Raw genomic sequence first — 26,246 nt, 5'->3', positions numbered from 1 at the left:
ACCAAGGAGCCCCCGGGTAGATGCCGAGCGGGTCCCGCAGCCTCAGGGACGTGGGCCCGGCCCCGCAGCCGGGCGGGGACCCGGCGCGCCGGAACGGACGGAGCGGTCATCTAGGGCCTCGTCGCCCCCTACTCCACACAGCGACCCGCCCTCATCCCGGTGACCCCGGCTCAAGGAGCCGAAGGCTGCGGGTCGGGCTGGGTGGGCGGACCCGGAGAAAACCCGCAGGTCCCGGCGGGCGACGGGGCGGGGCCGAAGGCGGAGAGAAGCCGCTACTGGCCCGGAAGCCAAGCGCCGGAAGTGACGCGTCTGAAGTCCGCCGCGGCTCCTAGCCGTCCCGCGTGACCCATCCCCCGGGAGTTGTTCCGCAGTGTCCTGAGGGTCTGGGCTTCTCAGCTGCCGCTTGGGTGCTGGGAGCGGGGACGCTCTGCTGGGCGATTCCCGCCGTGGTCGTCCCCTTGGGACCCCCCTGGGCCGTACCACATCAGCCCACGTGGGGATAGTGCTGTTGAGCAATGGCGACCCCCGTGGTCATCCCCTTGGCACCCTTCGGGCCGTACCTCATCAGCCCAGGTGGAGGTGGTGCAGCTGGGCGATGGCGGCCCCCGCGGCCTTGGTACTCTCCGGGCCGTAATGCGTGGCCCAGGCGAGGGTGGTGCAGCTGGGCGATGGCGGCCCCCGCGGCCTTGGTCCCCTCTGCGTTGTAGCACCTCGGCCCAGGCTGGTGTGGTGCTGCTGGGTGATGGCGCCCCCTCGCGGTTGTTCTTTTGGCACGTCCCGGGCCGTACCATCTCGGCCAGCGGGGCAGGTGCTTCTGGATAACGGCACCCTCTCACGGTCGTCCCCTTGGTATCCTCCGGGCCGTACCAATTCAGCCCAGTCAGGGGTGATGCTTCTGGGAACCGCCCTCCCCTTGATAACTTCCAGGCCGTACCACCGCGACCCAGGGAGCGGCAAGTTCGTGGAGGAGCCGACCTATAAGCTGGCTCTGAGTTTTGGTTTCAAGAGACAGAAATTTCAGGCTCAAGGAGCCTCCCGTAGAAGAGGAAAGACAAAGGGACTGTCCTAGCTGAGGAAGCCAGCAACGGAGGTGCTCTAGGGGCAGCTAGACTCCAAGGCCACGCCCCTCACGAGGACGCTGGTTGGCTGAGTTTGGGGAGTTCCACCAGGGGGCGTGGCCTTGGCCCAAGTCTCTGAGGGGCTTCAGTGGGACTGTCTTGCCTGCGTACGCGCCCCTACCCCCACCCATCCCTGGCACCATGCGCAGCATCTTCCTGGCCCGGTTTTCCTCCTGGCTTACATTATTAATTTTTAGCAAAAAAAAAAAAATTTTATTTTTAGTCGTGCCACACTGCTTGTGGGATCTTAGTTCCCGAACAGGGATTGAACCCAGGCTCTTGCAGTGAAAGCTAGGAGTCCTAGCCACTGGACTGCCAAGGAATTCTCTCCACTTACTTTTAAAGGTAATTTTTAGGAGCGAGGTTACTGCTAATGGGCTCTTCTTCCTCTTCATTTTAATATTTATTTTTATTTGTCTGTCCTGGGTGTTAGTTTCCGCATGTGGGACCTAGTTTTTGAACCCATGCCGTCAGCGTTGGAAGTTTGGTGTCTTGGTCAGCCGCCAGAGAAGTTTCTAATGGGCTCTTCTTAAGGCCTACTTAAAAAAAAGTATTTATTTCGGTTGCACTGGGTACGTGTTGCTGTCCGGGGGCTTTCTGTAGTTGTGGCGAGCAGGGGCTACTCTGTTGCAATGCGTGGGCTTCTCATCGTGGTGGCTTTTCTTGTTGCGGAGCACGCATGGGCCAGGAGCATGGGCTCCAGTAGTTGGGTGCACGGTTTTTAGTTGCTCTGTGGCATGCAGAATCTGTCCGGACCGGGGATCAAACACGTGCCCCAGCATTGGCAGGTGGATTATTATCCGCTGTACCACTAGGGAAGTCCAAGGCCTATTCTTCTTGTCAGACTTTCATATATTTAGCTTCATATTGTTTTAAAATTAATAGTTTGTCCTTTAGATCTTGGCCAGAGGGTCAGTTAATGGATGGTGGTATCTGCCTACCTCTGGCGTCTACAGGCAGGGTTTGGGCCACGAGGTGCAGGGGAAGGGTTTTCCTTGGGATCCTCCAGAAGGTATGACTGGAGGAAGGGCCTGGACACCCCAGGGGTTGGTCAGGGGCCTGGGCCTAAAATGCAAAAAAGAAGCAAAAGTGAAGTTCTCTTAACATCTGTATCTCGGAGCAGAATATGACACCTTCATCATCCCTAAAAGTGAGTATTCAGGACACTGAACAAAGTTTATAGGGTAGATTTTCCTACTTTGCACACAACTCTGAGATGCTTGATGACTGCCCAGCAGCACTGGTTGTTGCTGGTCAGTGAGTTACTTGTAGTCAAATAATTTCAAAAGCAATTGTATGAAAAGTAGCAAAAACTTTATAGCCGAGTCTTTCTTACATTTTATCTGAGACAGTTCATTTTAACAATTCTGAAATGATGTTGGAGTGCCAAGTCACCTTCCCCTCTTGGGCTGGCCACTCCAGCACAGAGGACAGTGTTACCCAGGCCTTCGACCATTGCTGGAGTCTTTGCTCCATGGTCACACTTCCAGAGTTTGTATCCTGCCCCCTTTTCTTTGTCCTGTTAATGATTGTTCACCTAAAACAAAGCAAAAAAACAGCCAGTTATTTTAACAGAAAGTCACGTTTGTTTCCCTTGTGGCTCAGCTGTTAAAGGATCCACCTGCAATGTGGGAGACCTAGGTTCGAACCCTGGGTTGGGAAGATCCCCTGGAGAAGGGAAAGGCTACCCACTCCAGTATTCTGGCCTGGAGAATTCCATGGACTGTATAGTCCATGGGGTTGCAAAGAGTCGGACACAACTGAGCGACTTCCACTTTCTTTCAGGTTTGTTTGGCAGCAGCAAAGAATTATAACTCAGGACATGCAACTGTGATAACTACATGCAAGTCTGGTAAAGCAGAGAGAACATTCTTTTATAAAGGAGGAAGGGAAGTTGTTATAAACAAGAAGAAGTCCATTAGAGGAAACATTGGAGTTTAAATAAGGTGGCTTCTCATTGGCTGAGCCGTTGCCAGGCAGGGAGATCTGCCGGGTGGTGGCGGTGAGATGGCTGTTCTGGCCACAGGTGCTGGGACTCCCCTCCTCTCTGGTTCTGTGTGGACACTGGGGGTACATGCCTGAGGACTTCCACCTTGTCGCCTCCCAACTCCATTTTAGTTGAGGTGTCCCTTGATTAATTTTCAGATAATTCTCTAAATGTTTGCAGGAGACGTGGCTTTGCTGCCTGTGAAGGTCTTTGTGTGACTTCCAGTATCAGAGAAGCCACAGCAAGGATCTGAGTGGTTTTACCAATGTTTGCTGGAGTTTCAACTTACTCAAGAAGTGGAGTTTGGGGTAAAAGACAGTAGACTGACCAGAATTCTTCACACCCTTGTCAGCTTCAAATATGGCCGTTTCAGCCTGTTTGCTTATTTGCAAGTTAGATACAATACCTGTTAGGAAGTTGTTCTTATGAAGGAGCCCTAGCTGACCCCCCTGCCCTGGCCTCGATCCTTGAAACATCCGGCACAGCCCCTTCCCCCGCATCCCCCATGGCATGCTGGTGTCTGCTGGGCCCTCTCAGTCCTTCCCCACTGCCAAGCTGGTCCCCTGCCCCCTCTCACAGGCTTGACCTACATCCGTATCTTGGTCTGAAGTGATGGCTACAGTCAGGTGGGCCCAGAGGAGCCCATGTTTCCAGGGAAACATGAGATAGCAGCAGATGTGGACCGGTCTCAGGAGCCCACAGGGTCCTGAGAACTGGATCATGATCCATGGGTGGGAGAATGGGTATGGGCCCCCCACCTCCAACCTCCAGACCCACTGCCAGCACTGACCCACATGATGTAGCTTCCAGGACTCCCATCCTGACCACAGCCCCTCCAGGGCCATTTTTGATCACTGCACATTAGGCCTCAAGGTGTCTCTGTGTTGCACACCATCCACATTTGTTAGGCCTCACCACACCTTGGGGTGCTTCTGGGCACCTCTGCTGGCCTCCCCTAATTAGACATTCTGGAGGAGGGCAAGTGGAGTGGTCAGTAGTGAGGGGTCACCAGAGCTGCCAGGGCAGAAGGGGGCAGAGGCTCAGACCAGGGACAGGTGGCCCTTGGGCACCCAAGGCATTGGGATCTGAGCCTGTTCTAGGTGTCTGAGGGTGGGGGTATCCTAGGACGTGGTCCCCTGGGAAAGGATTTCACAGATCTTAAGTACAATGCCAAGCGTGTGGGCCTTCAGACCCAGCTAGCGGGTAGGGCCTGGACGGGGAGCCCCACCATCAGATGAGCCCACTGGGGTCTGCCTGGGCCTGAGCTGGGCCCCTGGCCACCCCAGGTCCCTTGGCTGTAGGGAGTTGGGGCTTCTGGTACCTTCCTGGGTATTTCCTTTTAGGCTCTGGGACGCTCCCTCGGGATGGCCAAGCAGCCCTTCTGGATGCTGCCCCTGGTCCTGTGGGTCCACTCACCTGCCATCCTGGCCATCACCTCAGCCAGTTGCGCCTGGGGAGCCAGGTTTCTGTCTAGTATGGGCACTGTGCCTTGCATGTGGAGGTGGGGGCAGCTGTAGCCACAGCCGCTAGGGCCTCTGGCTCGTCCTGACTGGCAGGTGGGGAAACAGGGGCAGCACCACTTTGGCTGCCCTTTGGGTACCCTTTCTACACACCCAGTGGCATGACCGCTGCCCTGGCTGACCCCCCCAGTCCCCACCTTGGCCTGACCCTGGGACTCAGCCTCTGAACTCCATGGGGGTGGGAGGGGACATCTGAAAGTTGCCCACCGGACCCCAGGGCTGCAGGTGGCCCCCTTGCGGCTTCAGATCAGCGTCCAGGAGTGTCCTGGGGACCCAGGGGCCTAACCGAGCTCCCAGGAAGTCTAACTGAGGTCAGGCTGTGCATATGTCCCCAAGGCTGCCTGTCCGGAGCTTCTGGGGGCGAGAGGCCCTCCCCATAGGGTGCCCAGACCAGCCCTGAGTGTCCTCTGTCGGCTCCTTCCTCCTTGGCCTCGCCCACCCTGACCTCACCTCTTCCACCAAATACTCTGGTGTTTCCTGGTTTGGACACAGCCCAAGCTCCAGCCTGGCCCTTCTGGGGTGAAATGTGCCAGCAGTGGCCGATTCCCTGATGTGGTGACTCAAGTACCCCCACCCCTGTCCCTAACACCCCCTTCCCAACTTCTCTGGGCTCCTCTGACAGGCCCCCGACCCCCACAGGGCTCCATCTCTACAGCAGCTCCCCCTCCCAGTTGGCACTCTGGCAGACTTCCAGTGTCCTTCTAGCCAGTGGCTCCCAGGTGTGGGAACCTCAGCAGGACAGCCCTGGCCCAGGCTGCCCCGGGGCAGGAACTGCTGGACATGGAGCCTGATCTGAGAGAGAAGGGAGATCGGCTGGATGGGTGCCCAGCACTGAGGCCTGGGAGGAGGTCCAACAGGCCAGGAAAGGCCACCATCCTGACAGTTGGGATCTCTGAGGGACCAAAGGCCTGAGCCCAAAGAAATGCCCTCCTATCCTGCGGCCTCTGTGCCTCCAGTTCCCCACCCCCTTCCATGTGCTCCACAAAGCCTGAAAGGTCAAGGTTGAGAGATCAACAGCCTTAGACAAGAATGGTGACCCTGCAGGTGGTGCCTGTGCCAACAGAGCCTGCACCTGCAGTCCAAAAACCCCGGCCAGTGGGCTGACTCCTGCCCTCAAGTAGATCCTCTGCTCCCGGAGCAGCAGGGCCCAGCCTGGGGTCTGTGCATGCTCAGCTAAGTCCACAGAAACTTGGGCTCTGACAGCATGCCCACCCCATTGCCCACGGACACAATGGCTTCCAGGCAGATATGCTGGCCACCAAGCCCCACTACAGAGGAGATAGCAGAGGCCTCACAGCCATTGAGACTCCCAGGCAGGATGGGGTCATGCTCCCACGTGTGCCTGGATGCGAAGGGAACCAGGGAGGCAACCGCACACACATGCCTCTGACCAGAATGAGCAGGCCCTGGGCTGCTCCGCTGCTGGGGCAACCACTGCACCTGTCCTATGCTAGCCTCGCAGCAGTGCCCATAAAGTACCTGTCACAGCTCCCAGGCTCCAGCCCACAAGGCTGTGTCTGTGTCCAAAGTACCTGCTCAGGCTCCTGGCAAAGCCTGGCCCTGCCTAAGCCCAGGCCCAAGAGGGGGAGGCCCAGAACCAGAGAGGGGACCATGCGCCCACTGGCCTCCATGGGGCACCCATGGCCCAAAGCTTGGGCTCCTCCTGCAGGACAGGCCCAGAAGCCTGTCCCCAGGACGTGACGGGTGAGGTGCTGCTGGAGTATGACCCCCCCACACACCCTACAAGTGTGCCAGGGGTAGCCTCAGTGCATCTGGACTCCCCAGGCCCACCCACCCCTCCGTGTTTTGGTGTTGGTTACAAAGAACCAAATAAAGTTTTTGCTAAACCCCAATTTTTAAACAAGTCTGTTTATTGAAAGAATCTGAAAATAGTAATAAGGCTTTCAACATTTAACAAATTTCAAGATATTAACAATATGAAACATTAAGAATTTACTTCAAAAACCCAAAGTTTCCTAGGTCATTCCCCCTCGTTCTGCAGGACTTGGTCTGCACCTGCTCTGTTGTCTGAATGTGTGACCTGCGTTCTGACCACTCTTCTGGAGCTAAAGCTGGGGGTGTCGCCCCCTCAGCCTGTGGGAGGCCTGGTGGGCCACCCTCTGTGCTGGAGCTTGTGGGCAGAGGGTAGGAGCCCATCTCCATCCCAGCACTGGCTGAGCTGCCCAGACAGCCACGTGGGTGGACAGCACTCAACAGACATGTGAACAGTGGCCACGGTGCTGAGGCTGCAGGGCCAGCCCTGGTCCAGATGGGCAGAGCTCAACCTCCTGGCCCCTGGCCCTCCAGAAGTGAGTTCGAGAACGTACAGGCCCTCCATCCTTTCTGGCCAATTTCACAGTTGAAAATGCAGCTCAGAAAGAATATGGTTACTCAAAACCAGGTCGCCCATTAGGCACCAGTAACCAGAGGCCCACTGACCACAACCCTCACCAGACTCCATGCAGGCCCAGCCCCAGGCGGCCGGTCAGCCAGCAATAGAGGCATAGGGGCTGGAATGACAGACGTGCCCTCAAAGCCAGGCCCCTTGGGAGAAGCCAGAGCAGCAGCAGTGCCTTCCCGGCCCACCAAGTGCCAGACCCTCTGAGCAGAGCCACCCAGGTCTCTAGATGGCCACTTGGGCAGCACAGAATGGTCCCACTTCACAGCACAAGCCCTCCCGCAGAAATCTCACAGTGTGTACAAGAAAATCTGTACGTAAGCACTCTCAGAAAAGTTTAAAAGAATCTCTAAAAAGTAGACACAGGATTGAAAACACCTTCCAGGGTGGGGAGGCACGCCCCTGCTTCCCGAGGAATGTGTGTGGTCCAACCCCTGCCTGCCACGGCATCACCGGAAGCAGGGAGGAGACCAGGCCTGGGGACCGAGGCAGGAGGCCCGGCAGATTCAGGATGAACGCCGAGCTGGGGAGCGGCTCTCGGCACAAACTCCCCACAGTGGCTTTCAGGGACGTTGTGACACTGAAGGGAGATTTTTGGCCGTGAGACATTTATTTTCAAGACTGTAGGATAGACCCGTTCATTCTGATCCCCTCTCAATTTCAACAGACTGATTTGTGGAAGTTTGCTGACAAGGAATCACAAGGAGCCCACCACCCAGCTCAGCAATCCCCAACTGGACTGGGCTCTGACTGCTTGCCTGGTGGGTGTGCCTGGGCTGACTTCAGAGCTTGTGTGGCCTGCTCACTGGCTTGCTTAGAAATGCAGAAAAGTCAGATTTAAAACGTTAAAAACAACTGATCTGGTCGACACAAGGCAGACTGCAGGCCCTTCCTCTGGCCAGAGACAAGTGGTGCAGGGCCTGTGATGTTCACAGAGCACAGACAGGGCACCGGCCTAGCTCCCCGCCCGCTCCTCCCCACCCTCCTCGTCCGCGTCCTCCTCGTCCTCAGGGAAGTGGGCCTGCTTCTTCCGCACATTCCAGTGCAGACACTGCGCCAGGCTCTCGAACCAGTCGCTCACGGGGTCGCGAACGCAGATGGAGGGAAGAGGGTAGCAAGAGGTCGTGATGCTAATGCTGCAGCAGAAAGGAGATGAACATAGCCCCTCCTGGAACTGAGCCCCTTCATGGAACTGAGCCCCCTTGCCACCCACTGAGCAGGACCCTCGACAGCCTGGCTGGTGGACCACCTCAGCTCTGGTTGTACCATCTGCCGTGCAGCCTGGCCCCATGTCCTCTGATGTCACGGGCACCTGGCCATTTTCCAGTCTGGCCCTGAAGACAGCCAGGCTAGGGGCTCAGTGGTGCTGTTGTGCCCCCCAGGACAGAGCCGTGGACCCCCTCACTCCACCCAGGTCCGTGAAGAGGAGACCCCCAGGGCAAGGCGGTGGGAAGATAAGGAGCAGGTGCAGCTGGCAGGGTGCCATCACCCAGACAGAGGTCCACAGCTTACAGCCACCCTGGGCCCACCTGCCCTGGCCACTGCACCCCACAGTCCACACACCTGTCTCCGTGGCGGATCTCCTGTCTCTTTCGTCCATCGAAAGACACCCATGCAGTGTTCCTTGCCTCTGGTGACAGCATGATCTGAAGAGTCAAGCAGCACACATGTAGGGGGCTCAGAGGACTCGCAGATGCATTCTGAGCACAGCTAAGTGCCACGGACCCCACCCTGGGGCACAGCAACGGCCAGGAGAAAACCTCATAGGCAACACACTGCCCACCACATAAAAAGGTCAGCTCCAGGCCGTGAAGTCACTGCACTATGCGGATACCAACCAGAGGGTACAGAGGCCCACAGGGCACAGAGGCCTGGAGCTGTGTCCGTCAGACGTAGCCCTGCCCGCCAAGGTTCACACTAAGGACGTGCTGGCCCGGGGTGGCCTGTAGCAGGGAGCTCGGCCCAGGGAAAGAAGAGGTGGATGTGGAAGGGCAGTCAAACACCAGAATATGGCCCCAGGGACGTGCCAGGCAGCAGTGGTTAATTGCCTGAGGGCCTCCCCACCCCGACTGTCCCCACCCACTCAGGCTGAGAGCCCCGCCCCGCCGACCAGACCCTCTGGGGCACAGGACACATGACGAAAGGCCAGAGTGGACAAAGTCCCTCCCGCCCCCAGCAGGGCAGGCAGACAGCCCCAAAGGGCTCCAACAGACAAGGGTGGGGGCTCTGACCTTCAGCTCAACCCCCGCGGGCACCACAATGGGCCGAAAGGACAGCGAGTGGGGGCAGATGGGTGTGACCATGATGGCGGGCACGTTGGGGTGGATCATGGACGCCCCCGCGGCGGCCGCATACGCCGTGCTGCCCGTCGGGGTGGAGACGATCACGCCTGCGGGACAGGCTGCAGGTAAGGCTAGGGCACTGCCCCCACACCCCACCCCCGGGCAGGTCCGATGCCCACCTACCATCGCCCTGTACTGTGGTGATGAGGTGCCCATCCAGGTAGACGTCCACGTTGGACAGGTAAGAGGAGGGGCCTCTGTCGATCACCACCTCGTTCAGGACCTGGGGGTGAGGGCACCACACACTGAGCAGGCAGGGCAGCGTGTGGGCTGCTCCCAGGCTCCCTAGGAGGTCCAGCCCAAAGCCCCTGCCCTGCACCCCCTGCCCGAGGGCAAGGCCCGGCACCTGGTGGGGGGAGGGGCAGGCCCACAGACCTGGTACTGCACAGCCTGCTTCCCAACCTCCACGTCCAGGCCTGCAGCCAGCACCCCGTTCTCGCTGATGCCATTAGGGACGGCCACCTTCTTCCCTCGGGGCTCCTTCACGACCCTGACCTTCAGCCGGCTCCGGAGAACAACAGCTGCGTTCCCTGGAGGCCAGCAGGGGTCACACCCAGGGAAGTCAGCAGGTGGGGGCAGTCATGCCACAGAAGAGGTACCCGCTCCCTTGACCAGGGACCCCCTCCCATCTTCACACAAATGGAGGGCGACACCCTGGGCTCCTGTGGAAATCAATCCATTGCTGCGTGACACAGATGGCAGCTGAACTGTGGTGGCTTCAGCTCTTCTCTGAGGACAAGGTGTCCGACCTTCAGAATCAGAGTCCTCTGAGCCCCAAACACTCAGTGCTGTTCTCAGCATCATTAAAAACCTCCCAAACCAAGCAGGATGACTATCCCACATGGGAACTGCTCTCAGGCTCAGGAACATTCCAACTCACCCTGTATCACCTGAGTAACTTGCGACTGAAAGTTCTCGAAGTTGAAGGGGGTCAGGAAGCCCAGGGAGCCCAGATGGAATGCCATGACTGGAGGCACGCTACCCTGCGAGCCAATGAGACAGGTCACTCGTTGGCCAGTCCACGTGGAAGGCATGCGAGCACTAGCCCAGATGGACCTGCGCCTGGATGGTCCCTGGGAGGGCTGGCGGGTGGGGGCAGGGGGGCGGTGCTGACACACAGGGCACAGGGTCAGCCAGAAGCCTGGGAGCCAGGAGAACAGCTGGAGAGCTGACGAGAAACGGGGCAGGGGGACCAACTGCTGGCCACAGAGGACAGGACAGAGGAAGGCGTGGCAGGGCAGGACATGGGGGCTCTGACACACAGAGACCATGCCCAGCAGGCTTGGGAGGGCAGTGAGCCCCCACAGAGATGCCAGGCAAGAGCACAGGCAGCCGGGGCAGGAAGCCTAGGGTGGGACTCAGGTCCCACCAGGTGGCTCTGCAGCCACTTCCGCCGAGAAGGCTCCCAAGGGAGAATGAGAGCTCTGAGCATGTGGGACATCCCAGGACCCTCAACCTCGGCCTCTGCCAACCGCTACTGCCCCAGGCCCTGCTGGACTCCACCCTCCTGCCCAACTGGCTCCGTCTCACTCCCAGGTGTTGCTCTAGGGGCCCGCCCGACCTCCTAACATACCCTGGCAAGGTCCCTCCCCCGCAGATCCCTGCCTTCTGCAGCCTCCACAGTCCCTCCCCCACCATACCTCCCAGTCAGCCTGGGGCTACTGCTCTCACCTGCCCCTGACTCTTGGCCCCCTCACTCAGCCCACATGCCAGCTCTCCCAGGGGTCACCCTCCTCCCAGCCCAGCCCCTGGGCCCTCATGCGCCATCAGCTGGCCTGGCACAGCTTCCAGCACCCACAGCAGTCCCAGTTCCATGTCCTATCACCTGCAGCCCTACGGCCTCAGGCAACTAGGGCCTCACCTGGAAGAGGGAGGAAGCGTATAGAAGGGTCCCGTCACCCCCCAGGCAGATGATGAGGTCGATCTGATTGGAGATGTCATCGTAATCTGGAAGACACAGGAGACGTCAAGCACCCCAACTGTTGGGCACGGGGCAAGGCAGGGGTACCAGAGGTCCCGCCGGGTTGGAGGCAGCACCTTGCCACCCAGGGACAACTTGCCTTCTCTGAAGGTGCAGAACTTCCTCTTCACTGGCCCAAAGTGATCATCGCTCAAGAGGGCGGGGTCTTCCAGAACCTTCTTCTCCACATACACGATCATGTTGTTCTCCTGGAAGGACATGGTGGCGTCAGCCCCACCAGGAAGACAGGTCAGGGCGCTGGTCTTCTAGAAGCCTCCTTCTGCGTCTCAGGCTTTTCTGATGGGGTCAGGGGAGAGGGGCACGATTCCTCTGTCTCTCAGATGCAAAGTGCCTTTGTTGTGCTCACAGTACACACTTCTGAGCTCCTGTGTCTGGCTTACGAAGCCTCCTGACTTGAACAGATGGGAAGAGAGCCTGGAGCCCGTCCCCACTCACCTCCATCAGGTACGCGCAGAGCTCCTTGAAGGGCTGCAGCAGGCTGGCGTCCCGGATCTTCTTGATGACGAGGACACTCTTCGGGGACTTGTTCCATGTCAACCGCTGGCTGGCAGGGTCTTGGATGTGCCTTAGAGGGGAGAGGAGCACTCACGTGGGCCCCAGGCTGACCTGCTGGCACCTGCACAGTATGGAGACCCTCCCCATGCCCGGCCGTGCCCCTGCCTGAGGCCCCTTCGGGACGAGGCCGGCCCGGGGACCTGCTCAGAGGACGTCCCACGTGCACCCAGACCAGCCAATGGAGACTTGGGCTGCCGCTGACCCAGGTCCACACGGCTATGTGACCAACTCAGTGGACCCTCGCCTCCACAGTAAAAGCCTCTTTTAAAGCCAGTGGTGGGATCTGGAGCAGTGAGACTGTGCTGTGTGATTTCAATTGCGAGGACATGTCACCACACGTGTCCAGGACCCTGATATGCAGAGGACTCTGGTGACGACGATGCGTCAGTGTAACTTCATTGTTTGTCACACATGCACTGGCTTCGGGGATGATGACAGCGGGGAGGCTAGGAGGAGTGCAACAGGGAGCTCTGCGCCTTCTTCTCACTTTTGCTGTGAACCCAAAACTTCTCAAAAAATTAAAAAAAAAAACACAAAAGAAGTCAGCTGGGCCTGCCTGCCAACGACAGCTCCAAGAGTCCCTTGGCACCCAGCCTCGGTCACCGGGTGCAGGGCCTGGTATGGTCTGTGGGCAGCAGGTCCTCCCCCAGGGGCAGGGGTGTCCAAGGCCGAGCCCTCACGTGGGGGCGGGCCCCCAGGCAGCACCTCCGCCTGTTGGAAAACAGCCCTGAGGACTGCAGGCCATGGAAACGGCCTTTCTGACGCAAGTTCCCCAACCAAGACACTTGCTCCAGATCATGCCCCATGGCCGGTGCCTCCCTGAGAACCTGTCAGCCCCACCAGCAACTTCCCACACCATGATGCCAACCACTAAACAGGTGGTGGGTCCCTGGCTGCAGGCTGTCACTGACTGACCATCACTCACCCTCTCCAGGCGTTTCTGCAAAGGAGGGGATCACTCATGGCCCTCTGCCAGCATCTCTGCCAGGCTGGGTCACACGCGCAGCTTGGCGGAGGGTGGTGCTGGGTGCCCAGCATCTCGGTTGTGCTTCACTAACGGCGGAAGTGCGATGCACCCCAGCCCCCCCAAGACTCCCCAAGTGTGCACTGGCACCATAACCCCACTGTCTCCTCAAAACTGAAAGCAAAACATAAAGTAAAGTGACTTGCTAAAAGCTGCATAAAACAAGTGCAGAGCTTCCTAAAATGAAAACTCAAAGCAAACAAGCTGTATTTGACCTTACTGATCACACCATCCTCTTGTCCAATCGCCTCTAACAGCAAAGCGGCCAGACCTCAGACAACTGCTCCTCACCAGCTGGCCGCTGAGCTCTGCCGCCCAGGGCAGTCAGGACGGGCCCTGTCCAGCTGCAGACAACAGTACTGGGCTGCGGAACTGGCTTGGCCCATGGGAGGGGCTTACACGTGGAGGGCGGGCACTTGCAGGCCTCTCGTCACTCCACCTGGCCCTGGGCCTAGAAGGAGGGCAGATGGAAGTCTGCCTGGTTGGTGAGGTAGACGTTGAAGCCCCCTCCCCACTGACCAGGCAGGTGAGGCTCACAGCCCCTCCAGATCTGTGAGTCAGCCATGCCCAGCCAGAGCCACTGTAGTGCCATCAGCTCGGTCTTGGGCGCCAACTGGTCACTCAACTTCCTGTTGGGTCATTGCAAAGAGGGATACTGACCCCTCCCAAGGAGGATCTGGGTGCCGGATAGCTTAGCCAGACACCCAGCGAGCCACAGTTTCAAAAGCTGAAGGCGTCAGATACTAGTAATTCCACACGTTTCAACATAACAGAAAACACGCACTCATTGGTGAGATATGAGACAACCAAGTAGAAGATAAGACTCTCGTAATCAGCTCCTCTACACTGTCAGGGGAGAAGTCAGGTTAGCACACAACCCCTGCCCCTGGCCAGGCTGTAGGAGAGGCAGGGACCACACGGGTAAGGGATCCCACCCTACCAGGGTGCTCAGCCCATCTGACTGAGCTGAGCTAGGGCCAGGGGGCAGAGAAAGTTGCTTGCTCAGCCCTTGACACTCTGGGGCACCTGCTCCTCTGCCTGGAGCACCCCACAACCCCACCTGACCTTGGGGAACAGCTCAGATGCCGCCCTGAGACCCCACCCAAGGGCTGTGAGGGCAAAGCACACACACCTGGGCTGCTGTGGGCTGGGCAGGGCGGCAACAGCCAGTTATGGTTGGATGGCCAAGGGCCACCAGGGTGCGCTGAGGCTGGGCTGTGAATGACGAGGAGGGTGCGGCAGTGCAGGGCTGGGACACAGGGAGGGGGGGTCTGGGCAGCCAGCAAAGGTCACACAGGGCGGGCACACAGCAGGGTGCAGCCAGGCGAGGGGTTTGGGGGGCCAGCTGCTAGTGTGGCTGCTGTGCTGGGTGTGGGCCTTGGCCTACCCCCCATAGAAGTTAAGCCTCCACAGCTCCCTCGAAGAGGGGGCACAGATGGTCTATGCAGCGGGCAGCCCACCACCAGGCCTGACAGCAGAGCTGGTTGGAATTCTGCTGCTTCCTCACCAAGCTCTGGTGGCCGGAGCCATTTGCGTGTCTTCTCCCTGAGACAGAACACACAGAGCCAGCAGACGACAGCCCCTCTCTGGCATGTCCAGTGCCAGGAGGCGGCGCAGGACAGGTACAGAAGACAGCCTAGGCCATGTGTCTGCGAAATAACCCAAACTGCTTAGTTTTTAACTAGTTTCTCAGGTGGTGGGTGTTGCTAAAATGCAGGGCTTATCTTAAAACAAAAAAAGCCATGCCCACAAGGCGGGACTCAAACAAGTCAACTCAGATTTTCAAAAAACACCTCAGATTTTCAAAAAACACCAGCTGACATCTCTGCATTTCAACAGTAATGAAGAGAAACACATGTGAGTCACCAGATGCATCAGCATGCAATACACTATTTTTTCTCCTTGAGTTTTTCCTGTTGAAGCTCCTATGGCCCGAGGAGCAGGCCCCACCACCTTCTCATCCTTGGGAGTTGGGGACATTGCCACGTGGCTGCCAGGCCCATGCCCTGCTCCCCGGAGCATCAGAACCTCCCATAGCTCCCCATCCCCATGGAGCCCCCCGTTGACTCACATGATGGTCTGGGGATTCTGCAGCACGCAGGCCTTTGGTCCAAACGTGGTCACTGGGCACGGCCCGTGCAGGGAGCGGGTCCTCCTGTGGGAGAGGATGCAGGGCGGGCCCTCAGTCGCTGAGAGACACGCATGCAGACGAGGCACTGACTCTCAGACTCTCTGCCATCTTCACTCCAACAGCCTGAGCATCGCCATCTGCCAGCACCCGAGCAACGGTCCCAGAACACTCACCTGATCCCCAGAGCTGCTCTGAGGGCAACATGCTGTGGCACTGCCCTCAGAGAGGGCTCCCAGAAACTCCTTACAACAAAGGACCCAAACCGGGGCAGGCACCCGGGCCCCACCCTAGAAAAAGGGGATGTACCATGGGGCTCGGGCCTGCGGCTCTGAATTCTTGTCCAGGCAAGTCTACTTGAGGAGCAGTTGTTGGGCCTGTCCTTGGGAATTAAGACCTCAGATACCATCCCCCAGCCATCCAGGTTCTAACAAAACGCCCATGCTGAGTTGTACTGTCGACGAAGAAGACAGCACTTGAGTGGCTCAGCATTTCCAGCCACAACTGAATCACAGGGCACCGTGGCCAGCACACGTCCCAGGGATGACACCGCTTGGTGACTTTCCCTGTCCTCCCCTCAAGGTCCAGCGCCGGTCCTTGGGAGCCATGTGGATGCCCCACGGAGACAGGGTGGAGGTGTGTCCTCCCTCACGCAGAGTGCCAGCTCCAGAGGCTTTGTGGTCCTTTTGGTTATTTTTTTTTAATTTTTGGCCACACCATATGACTTGTGGGATTTTAGTTCCCTGACCAGGGATGTATGCCACCTCCCCACTGGACCACAGGGAGGTCCCCTCATGGTCCCTTTCTGCACCAAAAATACTGGCACAAAGACAGCCAAACACAGATGGCAAACTTGCTTTCGTCTCTGCCCATCTCAAGGCTCAACAAACGCCAAATCCCCACACGGACAAGGCAGATTTCCTATTGTCTCGTGAAGGGCAGCCAAGCCCGGGAGAGTCGGTCTGGTCAAGGGCTCCCCCAACCCCCCAGCTCAAGAACATGCAGGAGCGGCCGCCGGCCACGGCCTGGCCTCTGGGGAAAGGCTGTTCACAGCAGGTTTCTCTAAGTCTGCATCACAGTCAACCTTTGAGAGCAGCCACCTCTGACCTGCTGCCACTGAACCAAGTTCAACGTTCTCTGAAGCAATATTCTCTGAAGGGAAAGGGTGGGAACATCCCACCCCGCAGAGCCGGCAGCCGAGGTCACCCGCCCGCCCACTGACTCTGACACAGGAGGGTGACACAGCTATTCACATGGCAGCTTCTCAGGCCCTGCACCCATGGCAGTGCTGGCTAGGACAGCTTCGCCCTGGACTTGAGTGACGTTCACATGGCCGAGGCCGGCACAGCTTCCCCACCCCTCACTGTGTGCCCAGGGCCTGGGGCCACCCTGGGCGGCACCCCCACACCTCAGCCTCCACAGTGAGGACAGGCATTAGGGCGGGGGGGTTGGCTGGGAGTGCCCTCTGGGAGGCCATGCCAGCCAGCACAACCCCCTCCTGCCTCCTGAGCACCCCCACAGGCCCAGGAGGCCAGTACCTGAACTCTCGGGCGCTGGCCAGGACAGGCGCGGCCGACAGGCTGCGGGACTTGGCGCGGCCCCGGAGTGGGTGCCCCAGGCCCCAGTCCTCATCCCCATGGCACGCGGAACAGCGGTACGAAGATGCCTCTGCACTCGGCTCCTTGTTCCCGTTGACTTTTTCTTGTTCCATTTCTGCAATTGATGGATGTGGAAGACTTTGGCCCGAAAACCCAGGATGCCTTGATTTAATAAAATAAATATTATTATTGTTTCAATAAAATAAAGTAAAGCAATGTACACACACACCTACACCCCTCATGAGGGAAAATGGCTGAAATCTAGCCTACCCAGTCTGGGAAGTCTGTTTTCATCCCAAAGGCACTTAACAACTCCGGAATCTACCTGTGGTTTTCCATGAATCCAGAGGGCTGGGAGTCCAAGAGTGAGGTACCAACCAGCAGCCTAGCACGCAGGCACATGGTGGGACCTTGATGAGAGAATTAACGGTCACACGGTACCTCTCATCCAGAAAAGGCTGGGTGAGCACGACTGAAGACCAACCATGGGCACACACTGCACCCTCGTCCTGCAAACAAAGCCACGCTTTCCTCTAGTGCCGATGAAACACTTGCCCAAACTGACTTATTTGGTCCTCAAAAAAAACTTCAATTTACAGGAGCTTCATCTCCCAACCACACGCAGTAAAGCAGGAAAAGATGGAAGCAGACACAAAACAACAGTCCTCGACCAGCTGGGAACATCTCAACTTCCTCCTAAGCCACTGAGGGCTCATAACCGCACCCATACCCATGTGATGCTGCAGCCAAGAGGGAGCGCGAGCCCGATCCACGTGCCCATCCAGACCCACATGATGTTACAGCAAAGAGGGAATGCAGGCCGGGTCCACATGCCCACCCAGCTGCCCCCAGGTCCTTGAGAACAGCGGTCAGCAGCCAAGGCCTCGTCAGAGAGCCAGAGCAGGAATCAAACGAGCCTAAAAGAAGTGACAGAAATACGGCAGAAACCAGAGCGCCGACAAGTAGAAAGAGCAGAGCAGAGCTTGGGCAAAAACCACATGAAGAAGCCAGTTTGGATGACGGTGGAAAGAGCTACACTCTGAGAATTTGGGCCGAAAGGTCATTTTCTTAGGAAACCACTGACTAACGGGAGAGGCCTGGCCTTGCTGCTGGGGCCATGGGACCTGCCCATCCTCCCGCTCAGAAAGGCCCAGCAGCTCAGCCTGCCTCATGGCTCACAAAGCCCTGAGGACAAGGGAGGGGAATGGGGCAGGACCACAAGGCAGGCGTGGACATCAGAAGGGACAGCGCAGGGGCCACAGAGAAGCCTGGGGCCTCTACAACGAGGCCAAAGGTGAGGGCCCCTGAGTCCCCTGCCTCCGCACGCACTTTACAATCACATCAGGACCTTGCGAAATACTAACTCCCACACCGGACCCAGACCAAAGGCTCCAGCAGTCATTAAAAACTCCTGAGCCAGGGCATTCCCAGGTGGCTCTGTGTTTTCAATGCCAGGGCCCAGGTTCGATCCCTGGTCAGGGAACTAAGATCCCCCAAGCTTTGTGATGCGGCCAAAAAAAGAAGAAAAATAAAAGAAAGAAACTGAAGCTTAGTGCTACTAAGATATAAGACATGTAGGGATGTCGTTGGCAAAAGGAGAGTGAGCCTTACTTCCAGCTGTAAAGTCAGTCAGTCACCTAGTGTAGCACGTACCATGGTGACTCCAGTCAGTGATACTGTTGTGCTTATTTGAAAGGTGCTGAGAGGGAAGGTCTTCAAAGTTCCCATGAGAAAAAAGCCTGGTGATTAAACGTGGTGACAGACTTGCTGTGGTGGTCACTTCACCACACATACAAATACTGAGTCACTAGGTTTCACGTTCTACCTCACTTTCCAAGCACCACGGACACAACTGAAAGGAAACAAGTCAGGGGAGAGACATACCATGTGCACAGACCAGAGAACACGATATCGTTAAGATCTCAAGTCTCCCCAAGCCCAGCCTTTTCTATCAGAAGTAACAAGCTGATTCTAATATTCAGCTGGAAACTGGAAACGTAAAAGGACCGAGAATAGCTCAAAAAAAAAAAAGCCCTGTTGGAGGACTCATGCTACCGGATCTGATGACCTGCTATAAAGCTGCCGCAACCAGACTGTGTGGTACCGACACAGAGACGTACACGTAGACAGAGGACGCAGACGACAGTCAGGGCTTCTCAACAGAGGTGCCGAGGGGAGTCAACAGGAGAGGACGACCGTTCCTCCAGAACGTTCCAGGTAAATTCCACAGCCACACCCAACACTATGAAGTTCAGTTCTCCTCACAAGTTGGCAAAGGTCAGCTCATGATGGATCATACACTTAAATGTAAGAATAAAAGCTATAAAACTTTCAAAAAAAAAGCACTAGACAAAATCTTCATGGCTATGAATTTGGCAAAGATTTCTTAAACAGGATACAAAAAGTACAAAGTTTAAAACCTGACAAACTGAATTTCACTAAAACTCAAATCTTGTACCCTTCGTAAGACACTATTAAGAAAATGAAAATATAAACTGACAAAAATCTTAATGAAAATATGAGATCGACCAAAAAATATTTGCTAAATGTATATATGACACAGAACTTGCTTCCAAAATATATAAAGAATTATTAAAGCTTAGTAAGAAAATAACTCAATTAAAAAACAGGCCAAAGATACCAACTTTGGGCAACTTCCCCAAGATACATTGATTGCATCTTGAAAAGCACATGAAAAGATGCTCAACATCCTTAGTCACTGGAGAAATGCAAATTAAAACCAGGAGACATCATCTCACACCTACGGAGAATGGCTAAAATGTAAGAAAACTGACCACGCCAAGTGTCCCAGAGCCTGGGGAGGAAATGGAACCCTCAGACAGTGCTGGTGGAATGAAAACGGGGCAACCAGTTTGGAAAACAGTTTGGCGGTTTCTTAAAATGTTAATTAAGCATGGTTCCGCCATCTGCTACAGCCCTTCCACTCAGACATTTACCCAACAGAAGAGAAAGCATGGCCATACGACTTGTCGAGACACCTCACCCGTGACACGACCATCCCTCAGATCTGTGCTCAGATGCCACCTGCTCAAGAGAACAGGTGCCTCCCGCTCCCACCCACTGGTGCCCAGTTCCTTTCTTCCGCAACCCTGACCACTACCTGCTGCCCAGTTCCTCTTCAAAGGGGTCTGACTTCCTCACAGCCCGAAGAGCGACGCTGCAGAAACTCTGCCACCTCTCGGGCCTGACTTCACGTGATCACTACTGGCCAAGGGGAGATGACGTGCTGGCAGCTAACAGTTCAAGCCTAGAGCTCGGGGACATGCGGGGCTGGGCTCTGTCAGCACACGGTAACGCTGACAACCATAGAACCAGACAGGCTCTCAGGACTGAACCCGGGGCACACCAAATGGAGGGGTCTGGATAAGAGTCTGGGGGAATCCTGGAACACTTAGTGGAGGACACAAGAGTGCTAGGGTGCTGGGACGGAGAGCCTGCGGCGGCCTCAAGTGCTGGGAGATGAGGACAAGACCACCAGCTGTGGGGTCGGATGGGAAGGGGGCAGAGTGAGTTCACGAGTCTGGCCACACAGAAAGGTCACGATGCCTGAAAGGACACAGGACAAAGTCGCAAGAAATACAAGAAGGCAGGTTTGGGCTCAGTTAATACACAAAAGCTATGTACACGTTTCCCTCGTTTCAGTAAAAACTGCCCAAGATAAAAACACAATCACTAACCTCATTGCTTGCCTTCTCTTGCTGGCCCTGCCCTGACTGTCCCACTCATGTATATCACTTAATCCCCAAGAGGACCCCACAAACTGCTGTAATGGACCATGAATTCACAACTTTAAGAGGAAATATTGTTTAAAAAAAAAAACAAAAAACTTGCTTTAAGCTGTTACAAGAGGCCTGGTAGTGGCTTCACTCTGAGACCTGGAAAAGGGGGTTGCAGAGGGTGAGATGGTTGGATAGCATTACCAACTCAGTGGACATGAATCTGAGCAAACTCCGGGAGATAGTGGAGGACAGAAGAACCTGGCATTCGGTAGTCTATGGGGTCACAGAGTCAGATATGACTTAGCCAGTCAACAACAATAACATAAAGAATAGCTGTCACAGTGTAGGAGTGTAGATGCTTACCCTGGCCTAGGACAACCAGCCACAGGGAAGAGCAAGCCAGGGAGGCCAGGATCATAGTGCGGGAGCGTGAACACTCACTCCAGGTCAGGATGACCATCGAGCAGCAGACCCAGCGCCCACACTGCCAGGCCCTGTCCAAGCACTTGACTCAAACTGTCTGACTTGTCCTCGCAAGGAGCTGCGTGGGGGTGTCCAGGAGACCAAAGCCCAAGGTGACACAGTGAGGAGGGCAGAGCTTGTATCTGGGCCCCTGGCATGACCTCACTGATACAGACGATGCGACCCAGCAGAAAGGCCCAGGGTCCTGGGAGAAGAGAGGACCCTTCCCGCCTCATGTTCTGCAAAAGAGGCCTTTGATGTAGCCCCTCCTGAATGACAAAAAGGTTCTCTCAGGGCACACACCCCAGCCTCCAGTAACACGTAAGATCAAGAGACAATGATTATAGGCAGTGATGTCAGAACCCTGGCCAAACAGAACGTGAAGACCACTATCCTGGTGCTGCATCAGCTGCAAGAACTTGAAACCTGCTTGCCAGGAAAGCGAAAAGTCTAAGTTGCTTAGTCGTGTCTGACTCTTTGCGACCCCATGGACTGTAGCCTGCCAGGCTCCTCCATGGAATTCTCCAGGCCAGAATACTGGAGTAGGTAGCTGTTCCCTTCTCCAGGAGATCTTCCCAAACCAGGGATCGAACCCAGGTCTTCTGCACTGCAGGCAGATTCTTTACCGTCTGAGCCACCAGCCTGCCTTAAAGCCAGCTGAGCCTGCAGGTGATGCGGCGATCCTAGGACTGTGTGGAAAACTCTACCATCCCAAGAAAACACAGAAATAACTATCCAGTTAGAGTAGTACAATCCTGAGAAGGTGTGGACGAAGATGCACGTGATATGGTAATCCTAGAAGGGTGTAGAAAATTCTATCACCCCAAGAAGACACAGAAGCAACTATCAAGTTAGATTACTATAATCCAGTTAGATTACTATAATCCTGAGAAAATACAGACAAGGAAGTAATTAAATCCTACGATGCTGAAATTTTCGTCTTATAACTGATTATATAATCATTGGATTTTTACATACTTTGTTTGCTATTATGGACAATATATTCATTCAAAAGATCAAATCATTCTTCAAAATAATTCTCATCTAAATGGCTGAGATGAATTTATGTCTGTTAACAATGTTTCAAATGCTGCCCCATCCCCACCAGGGACCTCCACCTACAAGCAGTGCAGGACCTTCTGAGCTGCTCACTGACCAGGCCCAAATTTCTCCAACAGCCGCTCAACCGACCCTGGGACAAGTGCTGAGATGTCATTTCTTCTGCAGCTAAGTATGCCAGTGATGCCGTCTCAGCTTCTACCTGCAGTTTAAGAATTACATCCACTGACTCTCAGCGTAATGCGTTATTTGATGCATCCTCAACACGGACACAACATAGAATGCTTAAAAAGGATCGATCGACACCAAGTGGGGCGTATCTCAGGAACGCAAGGCTGGCTCAGTCAGTGTAACCCATCTCACATACACCAACTGATGGGCAAGAAAGTGGAAAAAATTCAACACCCAACGATGGTAAAAATTCTCAGCAATTAGGAATCAAGGGTAACTTCTTCAGCTTGGTAAGGAGCACCTACAAAAAAGCTACCACTATATTAACTTGATGGGGAAAATATAAGACTGGGAGCCAGGCAAGGATGTCTGTTCTGACCACCCTTAATCAGCATAGTTCTGCATGTCTGAGTCACGGCAACAGGCAAAGAAGGTAGTCTGAAGTTAGAGACGGTACACTCTACAGTCACCAAAAAAACACTTGGATGAAATATAACAAAATACACAGAGGACTTGTATGCTGAATTGTATTTTAAACACCCTGATGAAAGAAATCAAAGAAGATGTAACTGAGAGACGCCCTTAATCATGGATCAGAAGACTCAATGCAGCAGAGATGTCAGTTCTCCCCACATTGATCTACAGGGTTAGTGTGATTTCTACACAAATCCCAGCAAGATTTCTTGGTAGATACGGCCAAGTTTATTCTAAAATGTATGTGTAAAAAGCAAACACCCTTTTTTTTTTTTTAAAGAAGGATAAAGGGAGATGAGTGACTCTGAAGACTTCTCTTTAGCTGTAATAGTCAAGACTGTGGCCTTGGGGGAGGGCAGATACAAGTCAATGGAGAAGAGAGAGCCCAGAAACACAATTACACAAACACACTCGATTAATTTTTGACAAATGTACATAAGCAGTTCAAGGAAGGAAAGACAATTTTTTCAACAAAGGATGCTGGAGTCATTCACATCTATAGGCAAAAAAAGTAAACCTCGGCCTAACCTTCACACGTGACACAAAAATTAACTCCACGTAAACTAGAAAGCCTTCATAATAAAATACAGAAGAGGGGATTCCCTGGTGGTCCAGTGGTTAGGGCTGCAAGCTTTCACTGCTGAGGGCACAGGCTTGATCTCTGGTCAGGGAACTAAGGTCCAGCAAGCCACATGGTATGGCCATGAATAAATACACAAATAAATAAAGTGCAGGAGAAAGTTTTGGGGACCTAAAGTTAGACAGAATCTTTTTTGTACACGATATAGAAAGCACACTTCATAAAAGATAAAAAAAAATTGGTAAACTGGGCTTCTTAGAAACTTGCTCTGTGGAAGACCCTGTTAAGAAACACCCCCCCCTCCCCAAAATCAAGCCATAGACAGAAAATATTTTCAAACTAGATATCCAACAGAAGATCTGTACCTATAAAATAGCAAAAACTATCAAAATTCAACAGTAAAAAACAGACAGTCCAATTAGAAAGTGGACAAGAGATGACTGGACAGATGAGATGCACCCATGGTAAAGAAGCAGGTGAAAAGATGCTCCATGCGATGGGCCAGAAGGAACTGAAACCACAATGAGATGCCACTGCACACTGACCAGAACAGCCAGACAACTCAGCGCTGGAGAGGTCGCAGAGCAACGCCTGCTCACACACCACCCGGGACCAGAACACGGCCAGACACTCTGGAAAGGGCTGACACCATCTTATAAAAACTAAAAACTAAACAGACAGCCTAGCAAGTCCACCTGGGCATTCACCCCGGAGAAACACTGATGCTCACAGAAAAACCTGCACCTCAACATTCACAGCAGCTTTTAATTTGCAGCAGCCAAACACCACAGACAGTCCAAGAGTCCCCACTGGTGAGTGCGCCAGGCCATCAGAGGGAGTGGACATGGACTCCGAAACCAGCTGGGTGACCCCAGGCTGACTGCAGGGCAAGGAAGTCAGCCCCCAGGCTGACTGCAGGATAAACCCTCCCATTTACACAACTCGCTTTTCATTCTCTTTCTTTCTTTTTTGGGGCATACCACGCAGCATGTGAGACCTTACTTCTCCACCAGGGCCCCATGAAATGGAAGCTCAGAGTCCTAAGCACTGGACCACCAGGGAAGTCCCTTACATGACTTTCTTGACATGACTAAACACAAGCGCATGGAGAACAGATCACTGGTGGCCAGGGAGTGTGGGGAGCCTGGGGTGGGCTCCCTAGGTGACACCAGCTCTGAGTCTGTGGTGGCAGCCACACAGCTGTGCCCCGGGAAAGTGGTGAACCCCAGCAAGGGGTGTGACGGAGGTGCCAGGGTTCACGTCACTGTGCCACGGATGTGGGGATAAGTGCAGGCGTTCCTCTGTATTGTTTTTCACAACTTTCTGGGAGTCTAGAATTATTTCAGTTCATTTTCAAAAAACATCCGCACTGGGAAGTTTTAACAGAAAAGTGCTGGAGCATAATAACCAAGATAAAGAACTTCCCCAGGAAGAAAGGAGACACATTGTGATGCCCATAAGTAAAAGTCACACACACAAATATAAACATAACATGACGCCTAGTGCAAGCTCTCAACATACACCTGCTCAAATACTGAATGAAAAAGCAAAGTTTATCCCTCCTTAACACTGAGGCAATAAAAGGTACCTATTAAATCTCCCCTCTCCCGCCGGCAGGTGATGCCCAGTGCTGGCCAGGACCTGACAAAACTGGGCCCGCAGAGGGGCAGAGCCTGCTGGGCGGAAGAACAGGATCAGAGACGCGAGGGGGCTCCAGGGGCTCCCCTGGGAGATCTCGCACGCGCTTGGGCTTAAGCAGGTATTTGCACACCTAGCTCCCTGCACAAGAGCCCGCCTCCGGGCCACCTTCACCCAGTTCCTCTTTTCGCCAACAGTCTACACACGCATTTGCCCGGCCCCACGCACTGAACTCTGGGCTGTACGACAGCGGGTCGGGGAGACATCGCAAACGACAAGCCGGCAGCCCCGCCCGCAGGACTGGGCCCCGTGCCCAGTCGGTCAGCGCCTGGGGGGTGGCCCGCAGCCCCCGCAGAGAACCGACCCCTCCCGACCGGCCTTCCTTCCAGCCCGGCCCGGGGTGCCCCGTCCACCCCCGGGGCCGACTCGGGCCCATCCCACGCCCACCTGAACTGCAGGCCCAGGACACCTGGGCACCCGAGCCCCAGGGCCGTAGCCCGCCTACCGCACCTGCGGGTCCCTGTCCTCGTCCTCGAGTTCCCGCAACGGGGCAAAGGTCACGGCCAAGCCCAGGGCGCCGTCCAGCAGGAAGTGCGTACGTCTGGGCTCAGGCCCGGTCCCGGGCGGGTGAGGAGGATCCACGAAAACCAGAGCGCGCCGGACGCAGAGGCAGAGAGACCGGGGGCTCGGACCCGGCTCAGGCGGGCCAGCCGCCGGCCTCAGGGGTCGTCGGCTGGGCGCTGGGTTCCGAGCACAGAGGCGCTTTCCGAGGATGAATACCGCGACGTGGACCCCTAACTGACCGCCCCGCGTGAAGGCCGGGCCCGCCACCTCGTTCGCAGCGCGGTCGCGGGGGTCGAGGTCTGGCCACCCGGACACCTGCGCCGGCGCCCGGGGCAGTGTGTGGCCAGTCAGTGGGCAGGGTCGTTCCCGCCCCGCCCCCAAGACCCTGACCCCACGACCCCGACCCTACGACCCCGGGCAGAAGGCCGGGCCGAGGAGACGCGAACTCACCGTTCGCTGCCCCGGGAGCCTGCGGGGCCGTCTCCTCGCCAGGCCACACCCGCGCGTCCCGGCGCCCCGCCGCCGCTCGCCGTCACTAGCCGGCCCCTGGAGCCGCGGCCGCCCCCTGCCCCATGGCCGCCTCCGGCCCCGCGGCCACCCGGCCCGCCGAGCAGCAATGCCGCCGCGCCGCCAGTGCGCAGGCCCGCTCCGCGCCCCGCGCAGGCGCACCCGGCGCCCTACGCATGCGCCGCACTCTCGTCCCGCCCCTCGTACATGGGGAGGTGGCTCTGACGCTGGACCCGGACAGGGGGCGGGACCGAGGCCTGGGTTGGGGGCACTGTGCACCGAGTGCGCGCGGGCTTGGGGTTGCCCTCTGGGGAAGAGCGGGGGCCTCAGGGCTACGCTAGGTGCCCACTCACCTCGCTGTGTCCTAAGCACTTTCGCCAACCCGGGCCCCGCATCCCTC

The 26,246-nt window shown here is 55.9% G+C and overlaps 2 protein-coding genes across 16 annotated transcripts in view; both read right to left on the bottom strand.

Annotated features, from left to right (window-relative positions):
- The window catches only part of LOC113906688 (cyclin-dependent kinase 11B), a 40,906-nt gene extending 39,840 nt beyond the window's left edge, over positions 1–1,066 (bottom strand). For 4 of the 12 annotated variants that reach the window (XM_027565169.1, XM_027565176.1, XM_027565181.1 and 1 more), the window contains exon 1: positions 3–537. The gene's annotated coding sequence lies outside the window, so the exon portion shown is untranslated. The other 8 variants (XM_027565170.1, XM_027565172.1, XM_027565185.1 and 5 more) reach the window with 5 other exon arrangements.
- A 1,501-nt stretch (positions 1,067–2,567) lies between these two features.
- On the bottom strand, positions 2,568–25,958 carry NADK (NAD kinase). Of its 4 annotated transcripts, none has more exons than XM_027565203.1 (12): positions 25,790–25,958; positions 16,592–16,813; positions 14,997–15,080; positions 11,782–11,911; positions 11,426–11,534; positions 11,227–11,312; positions 10,246–10,348; positions 9,741–9,895; positions 9,489–9,588; positions 9,255–9,424; positions 8,587–8,669; positions 6,476–8,159 (listed from the first exon to the last, which is right to left on the bottom strand). In XM_027565203.1, the coding sequence occupies exons 2-12, from the start codon at positions 16,762–16,764 to the stop codon at positions 7,979–7,981; spliced, it is 1,374 nt and encodes a 457-aa protein (XP_027421004.1). In that variant the 5' UTR covers positions 16,765–16,813; positions 25,790–25,958; the 3' UTR covers positions 6,476–7,978. The 4 variants fall into 4 exon arrangements, with proteins under 4 accessions (XP_027421007.1, XP_027421004.1, XP_027421006.1 ...); XM_027565205.1 differs by having other exon boundaries at positions 9,255–9,412; XM_027565204.1 differs by lacking the exon at positions 25,790–25,958 and adding an exon at positions 25,286–25,310.
- Between the last annotated feature and the right edge of the window lie 288 nt (positions 25,959–26,246).

Source organism: Bos indicus x Bos taurus, chromosome 16 (assembly GCF_003369695.1).
Source record: "Bos indicus x Bos taurus breed Angus x Brahman F1 hybrid chromosome 16, Bos_hybrid_MaternalHap_v2.0, whole genome shotgun sequence".
NCBI lineage: Eukaryota > Metazoa > Chordata > Mammalia > Artiodactyla > Bovidae > Bos > Bos indicus x Bos taurus.
The sequence above is the reverse complement of the archived record's forward strand: the minus strand, read 5'-3'. Positions and strand labels throughout refer to the sequence as shown.

Bases quoted from the DNA above. Each gene is read 5' to 3' on its own strand.
- NADK (XM_027565203.1), bottom strand. From the start codon at position 16,764: ATGGAACAAGAAAAAGTCAACGGGAACAAGGAGCCGAGTGCAGAGGCA. The intron at 15,081-16,591 runs GTACTGGCCTCC...CCTCTCCCACAG, and splicing joins GCCAGCGCCCGAGAGTTCAG to GAGGACCCGCTCCCTGCACG. The intron at 11,912-14,996 runs GTGAGTCAACGG...CTCCCCTCTAAG, and splicing joins CAGAATCCCCAGACCATCAT to GCACATCCAAGACCCTGCCA.